Here is a 7,234-nt window from a genome sequence, read left to right on the forward strand (position 1 = left end):
TAGTTTTCTAAAAAGTACGTTTGGTTTATTTTATAAGACGTTTTGATAGTATCAATGAGCATTATATGTATAAATAGATATATATTCATATTTGCTTATATATAATAAGGATAGTGAGAAAAATAGAAATTAATCTAACATTGAAATTTGGTGTGGTTAATGAGAGAAATAGTATAGGGAATCATTTAAATTTTTATGACAAATTTAATTTTTTTAATTATTTTTATTAGTATGTGTGAATTAGATAGAAAAGTCTTACTTCTTCTCAATTATTATATAAGACGTTAGTTAAGTTTTCTCACAAATTAAGGAATGTTAGTTTAGTTATCAAATATGTTTCAAATTGGTAAAAGTTAATATTTTATCCTTATTCAGAAATGTGATTGAAAATTTCTTTTTTCTCTGTCTCCCCTTCTTGTAACAAAGGATAAAAATAAAAACTATCATTAATTATCCGGTCAACTTCTTATATTTTAGGTCAAAATCAAATTTTTTCTAAAACAGTCACTATATTTTCAACCGAAGGGAGTAACCTGTAAGGATAGTTGTTGAAAAATGCCATCACATTGGTGCAGTTTTTAATTGCAAGTTGGATCTAAGTAGATCAACGTGGAGAGAGCAAGGTCTTTATATTTAAGATGAAATAGAAGTTTAAATCTGATCTCTGCCGTATAATTATGACTGGGGGATTAATTATCATTCATCTCTCAATACATACTTTCCCAATTCTTGAATTATACTTCTCTCATTTTATTTATAAGGTATTTTCAGCATGTTTCATACATATTAAGAAAAATCTTAAACTATATTAACTCTTCATTAAAATATAATAACTTTTTAACTTATTCTTATTTAATATATACACATTTTTTTAAAAAAATCTACACTGTGATAAGTGAAGAATAAAATAGTACGTCCATACTAAAAATTTAATAATGTGATTTATGAATAGGACTAAAAAAACCCTTTTTCTCTAACTTATAATTATAAATAAGATTAGAGGAATATATTTCCAGCATATGCCAACAAAATGTTTTAATTCCAATGCACAATAATATGAAATGAATATCTATTTTTCTACCCACAATCAATAATTAGAAGAATTAGTAAATAACTATTATACATCGATCGGATTAAAAATATCATTGTATAAAGGGGGCTTCAAACAATACGAACTCTTGGACAAATTCCAGAACCCAAATAGAAAAAGCGTGGAACGGCCTGCTTAACAAGCCACTGGCTGTTACTCAATGCTTTTCTTTTCTCTTTCCTTTTTGGCATATTGGAAAATTATTACAATCAACACTGAAAAGTACTGTTTCTTTTGATTTTTTTTTTTTTAATAAAATGACAATTTAAAGTACAAAGATGCATCTACAAAGGCACTAAATTACTAACTGTAAAGGCTGAAATCTTGAGCGCTGAGGAATCAGTGATATTCTGCTTAAAGAATCCGAATGGAAGGCTATGCATCGGAGGGATAGTGCACCCTAAGTTTCTTGAGCAACCATGTGAGGCGAAGAAATTATACCATTATGCAAGGCCCTATTTCTTTCCATCCAGATAAAATTAAGTAGGGCAGTAGTACCATGTAGAAAATGGAAATTTTCATCCTCATGGAACTGCCTGCTTAAAATGTACTGTTCAAAATAGAAAACACTTGGAAAAAAATAACTTCTAATTTGTATGGGCTTAAGAGCTGTCTTCAAGAAATGGGTAGTCAGTATAACCAATAACAGGATCAGAAGTGTAAAACGTCTCTCTGTGGTACTTGTTGAGAGGAGCACCGAGCTCAAATCTCTTTGGCAAATCTGGGTTCGACAAGAACCACCGACCATAGGCAACAAGGTCTGCTCTGTTCTCTGCCACTGCACTGTTGCCATCTTCACGATCATAGCCTCCAGCAACAATGAAAGTGCCATTGAATGCCTTTCTCATTGGTGCAAGACTGTGAGGGCACTCAGCTTTTTCCCAAACAGTCTTCATTCTTGGTTCCACCATGTGACAGTACAGAATATTATATCTATTCAAGGAATTCGCCATGTATAGGCCAAGTTCTTCAGGACCGGAATCCCCACATTCATTATAATTTGCAAAAGGTGATAATCTAATTCCCACTCGCTCTGCCCCTATCTCATCGGCAACGGCTTTAACAACTTCCAAAGGAAAGCGGCACCGATTCTCTAGCGATCCACCATATTCATCCATTCGATCATTGACCTGATCTTTCATAAATTGGTCAAGAAGGAAACCATGGGCACCATGAATCTCAACCCCATCAAAACCTGCAATTGCAAATTGCATTCAGTTATGCATATAAAGATTGAAATATAGTAACAGTACCCCCATAAGTGCGTCACATCATTTGCAAACAATGAAAAAGGTGCCACTAATATTACTTAGGTCCCTCTAAATTTGTGAAGATTTCTGTTTGGTTCCAAAGTTAATGCTGCCAAGTAATAATATTTAAGCAAGCCTACGGTTAGATTTGACATTAATTCTTGAATGATGAGATAGTGGGGAAAAATTGAATCATGTTAAGAAAACTTGATGATGATCATTTTGCTCATATAGATAATTAGTTTGATTATTACAAAATTTTACAGTTACTGAAGATACCAGCTTGCACAGCATTCCTTGCAGCGAGTCTGAAGTCATTGATGACTTGAGGAATTTCATCAGTCCTTAACCTCCTGGGGGGGTCATGAACTGTGACGCTAATACCATTACTTTGAATTTGTGGCGACAATCCCTTGTCTGTACTAGATATTGGGGCTTGCCCATTTGGCTGAAAACCTGTTCAAAATGAAGTAGGATGGGTGTACATTATATATATACATCAGATTTAATTGGTTCTGATGGAATTTGAGAGAGATAAGATACACTCTGGTAGTAGATACCTGAATTTGAAACCCTTCCAGTGTGCCAAATCTGACAGAAAAATATTCCACCTTTGGCATGAACAGCATCCACAATGGGCTTCCATGCTTCTATTTGCTCTTTTGTCCATATGCCTGGTGTATTGGCATAACTTTACGTTGAACAACAAGAAAACAACCAAAAAATAAATAAATAAAATAGAAACCATCAGTGTGGAGTATCCTAACGAATTGGGATAAAATTAACACAATGGCATAGTGTACAAATTACCCTATAGCAGTGGGAGAAATGCAAGTAGCTTCAGATATCAATAAACCCCCCTTGGTAGTTCGTTGAGAGTAATATAAGATAGCATGAGGCTGAGGAACATAGTTGTAAGATCTCTGTCTGGCCAGCGGAGCCAAAACAACTCTGCATACATAGCAAAAGTGAACCAATTCTGAGTAAAGAAATCACAATATAATCAACTGATGCTTAAAGTAATAATACTACATGGCCGGCAAGAAATTTTCCCCATTCTAGTGCACTAGCCGTAGATATAAGTGACTTTTCATAGCACAAAAGTGAAGAGGGTGTAAGGGCCCAAGAAATCAAAATAAGAAAGACAACTTGTCACCAAACAATGTTTTGATCAAAATAACTATCCTTAGTTTTTTTTTTCTTTTTTTTTCTTTTCAAGAAGTTATCGAACGAATTCAAAATTTGTGATTTCCAAGCATGATGTACACCATGATCTATAACCATGCTGGCATGCTCAACTGGGATTTGTTACAAACACCTTATCCTCATCAATTACACTGAAGAAAAATGCAAAACAAACGAAAAAGCAATTGGATAAATTCATCAAGAGTATCAATACCTGTGGGATAGATTGAAGTTTCCCAACTTGTGAGGCGTAAGAAGAGGAACCATGGGAGCCTCGGAAGCCATTCTTGCTCAAGACAAGAATCGACTTTGATATAAATAGAACTGAAACTGAGATGAAAAGATCGAATTGACGACGGCTCTCCATCAGCCGTGGAATTAGTGGGATGATGATGTGAGGGATTGCGTTCGCAGTCGCAGACGGCAGATGAATACAGTGAATCGACGGCGATCTCCATGGAAAGTCCAAGCCTGACATGATCCATGGTCATGTCATTTGAATCTCAGAGAATTACAATCAAATTCAAAAAAGATTTAATTATCTTAAAATATTCACTTTGCGAATAATAATCTATTCACAAAGTGATAAAAACGACAACCTTGATCACTTATCTACCTTTTGATAATTAAATTTCTTTGTTCGGTCGGAGAGACAACGGAGACTCAGCTATTTTGAGTTATAACGTACAAGCTGCGTGGCGCCAGGAGAAACCGTCCTATTATAATTTCACAAAGAAAAGTTATACATTTCATATTTGTTTTACATTAAATTTCATAATTAATATTAAAATAGATATATGTACCAATTATATAAGTAGATGTAAAAAAAATTTATTATGTTGCTATTAATAAGTAATTAATATGTTTAATGAGAAAATTTTAATTAAATCTAACTAAAATATTAAAATCTAACTAAATTTGATCTATTTGGATGAGAAGAAAAGTCAACAAGGAAAAAAATAAAAAAGAAGAGAAAATATTGTTACCGCTCCGCTTTGAATGACTAAATAAATATATATATATAAATGACCAAAATATTTTTTATGTAAAAATATCATTTTTAAAATTAAATTAAATACCATAATAAAAAACTAATTTAAACTTAAATTATTTGATAAGAATATAGTTTCATGTTATTATATTTTAAAACAACATTTGTTTAGAGAAAAATGTTACTTTTCAAGGTAAAAAAATAAATAAAAAGAGGATATTTTTTAAAATCAGTTTTTTTTTTCAAGGTCTCTAAAATTAGATATAATAGAAGAGAATAAATAAATTATATATTATTTAGTATTATTAATAAATGTTAAAAATATAATATAAAAATGAGACGTGGAGAATATGAAGGGAAAAATGAGTTTTCTCCTCATTTTTTTTCATTAAGTGGAGAGAAAAATTGGAGAGAAAATGAGACTCTCTATTTTTTATCTTAGTATTTTTTTAGTTTTTTCCCCATCCAAACGACATCAAAATTTTTTTTAATCTCGTTAAAAGACCAAAACGCTCCTATAAAAGAAAAATTGAACGTAAATGTATGCATGATTTCAGTTTTGATGATTTCAGTAAGATTTAATTAAATTTAGTTGTGAATTTTTTTAAGTAATTAAATGCATGACATACGTCATGTATAGAAATAAATTCTCATGCATCACATGCATAGCAGATATAAGGCTAGTTGGGAATAGATGGTAATTAACAAGTAGTTTTTAAAAATTTGGTGCAACTTAACTTTTTTTAATATGCGATTCGTCCTTTTATATGTAAATTAGTTCTAATGTTTTATACAAACCATCTTCAATTTATATTGTTTAACTTTATTTATATGCAATTTATCTTTTTGATATAATCTATCATTCTAAGGATCATTTGTCAATTAATTTTTTTAATGAAAAATTTATCCTCAATATTTCCCCCTCACACACACACACATATATATTTGAAAAACAACAAAACAATCATTAATTAAAAAGAAAGTTTACAAAGTACAACAAGAAAGTAAACCTATATTAAGAATTAAGCATAAGGAAACAGGATTTTGAAATAACATCTATCTGGAAAAAAAAAATTGAAACTACGAATTGAAGTAAGTATTTCCTGCCAGGTAATATATATACATATATATATATATATATATGTTGATGATCACAACGTAAGCGCAAAGATAAGAAAATGTAGGTAACCATCTTGTAAATTACTTCTGCGATAATGAAAGTCAATCCGTTGATTGAAATTTGGAGCACAAGTAACCACGTCGTCAAAATGGCGAAGGGTTCTGTATCTGAAGCGAACCATGAGAGCGATTTCACTCCCATGGGATGGGAATGAGGGATGTGTGGGATCCCAAAACACTTTTTTTAAAAAATTAAAATATAAATTGAAACAAATTTTTTTCTCACAGTATCATGTATTTATCTCAAACTACATAAAATTATTTTAAAAAAACTAATTCAAAGAATCAGCATACGCTTTATTTTTAACTAATTTCTTGTCTTAATTTGAAAACACAAACAAATAAACAAACTAAAATTAGAAGAAAAATCCCAATTAAATCATGCTGAAACAACTAAAATTAAATTCAGAATCATACTTACCTTTGATTTTTTAAAAAAAAAAAAATTATAGATGGGCATTTTGATTTTTTAAACAACATTCATTCAGAAATTTATAATCATGCTTTTTGACTTGATTAGTAGAAATTTGTTAAAAGTGTATACATAAACTTATATTTTAGTATTTCATCTAAATTCAATTAGATTTTTTCCGTTTTTAATTAAGTAATGAATGTCTTAGAAAAAAACTGCTGAAAAATCCTCCTCCTCCGTAGTAAAATTTCACAAAAATTCTTTTAAAATACCCGAAATTTACCGAAGTCGAAAGGGTAACATCAATTTGCATAATCTCCCATCTCCGTTATTTTTCACTTGAGGATTGCAGGCAAGGCAACTAATGAGTTTATTGATTTAATTAAAATGATGAATTTTTATTTTACATATATAAGTCAATATTAACAAATATCTTCCCCTGGCATCTGGAAAGTATTTTTATGTGTCTATCTCACAAGGTAAATTAATGAGCATTTACCTTTATTCCTTGCATGTCAACTTTATTTTTAAACTTGCTTGGTGTGTGTTTATTATTATTATTTTTTAATTTCTTCACCTGGTATCCTGGCCAATCCTTTAGGGACAGACGACCCATTTGGATCTATCCAATTACAAACGAGACTAATCCGTATCGGGAGTTCAAGAACCCAAATGGCCGGCTACCCTCCCACCTGTACTATTGCGTGCCCAAAAGATCAAATCCGTGACTTTTGATTAAGCTGAAACAACCCCCTAACCAATTGATCCAAGCACTCGGTGGTGTGTGTTTATTGGATAGTCGTTTGGCCATCTATGATTTTTGCTCTAGTTTGGAAAATGGGAACAAATATTAGAGGTAATTTCTGATACGTTAAACCAGTTCTTTGATTGTTATGTCTTTACCCTCTTCTATATGACCTTGCTTTTTAGCCACTATTTTTGTTTTCTTATTTTGAAACTCTTTTTTAATTTGATGGGATGATTTCCTTGAAATTCCCTATATAAAAGGCACCAGCTAGCTAGGATTAGAAAACTGTCTTTGTCTTTTTCTTTTTATTTTACCATCGACTAAATAATGGTCTTTGACTAAAAAAGTGTTTGGATAGAAGTTAAACTATAGTTTTAAG

General features: G+C 31.2%; 1 protein-coding gene across 1 annotated transcript; it reads right to left on the minus strand.

Moving 5' to 3' along the window:
- Positions 1 to 1,243: 1,243 nt before the first annotated feature.
- On the minus strand, positions 1,244 to 4,070 carry LOC114756844 (12-oxophytodienoate reductase 1-like). The gene is made up of 5 exons (XM_028945785.1): positions 3,740 to 4,070; positions 3,151 to 3,291; positions 2,901 to 3,031; positions 2,620 to 2,796; positions 1,244 to 2,285 (listed from the first exon to the last, which is right to left on the minus strand). Exons 1-5 carry the CDS (start codon positions 3,808 to 3,810, stop codon positions 1,693 to 1,695), a joined length of 1,113 nt encoding a protein of 370 aa, XP_028801618.1. The 5' UTR covers positions 3,811 to 4,070; the 3' UTR covers positions 1,244 to 1,692.
- Positions 4,071 to 7,234: the final 3,164 nt, after the last annotated feature.

The sequence above is a fragment of the Neltuma alba genome, unplaced genomic scaffold (genome assembly GCF_004799145.2).
Source record: "Neltuma alba isolate B1F8T4 unplaced genomic scaffold, ASM479914v2 tig00010511_pilon, whole genome shotgun sequence".
NCBI classification, from domain to species: Eukaryota; Viridiplantae; Streptophyta; class Magnoliopsida; order Fabales; family Fabaceae; genus Neltuma; species Neltuma alba.

Excerpts from the sequence above, each read along its gene's own strand:
- LOC114756844 (XM_028945785.1), bottom strand. The coding sequence starts at position 3,810 with ATGGCTTCCGAGGCTCCCATGGTTCCTCTTCTTACGCCTCACAAGTTG. Across the intron at positions 3,292-3,739 it reads AACTTCAATCTATCCCACAG|AGTTGTTTTGGCTCCGCTGG; the intron begins GTATTGATACTC and ends CTATGTATGCAG. Across the intron at positions 2,797-2,900 it reads TGGAAGGGTTTCAAATTCAG|GTTTTCAGCCAAATGGGCAA; the intron begins GTATCTACTACC and ends CATTTTGAACAG.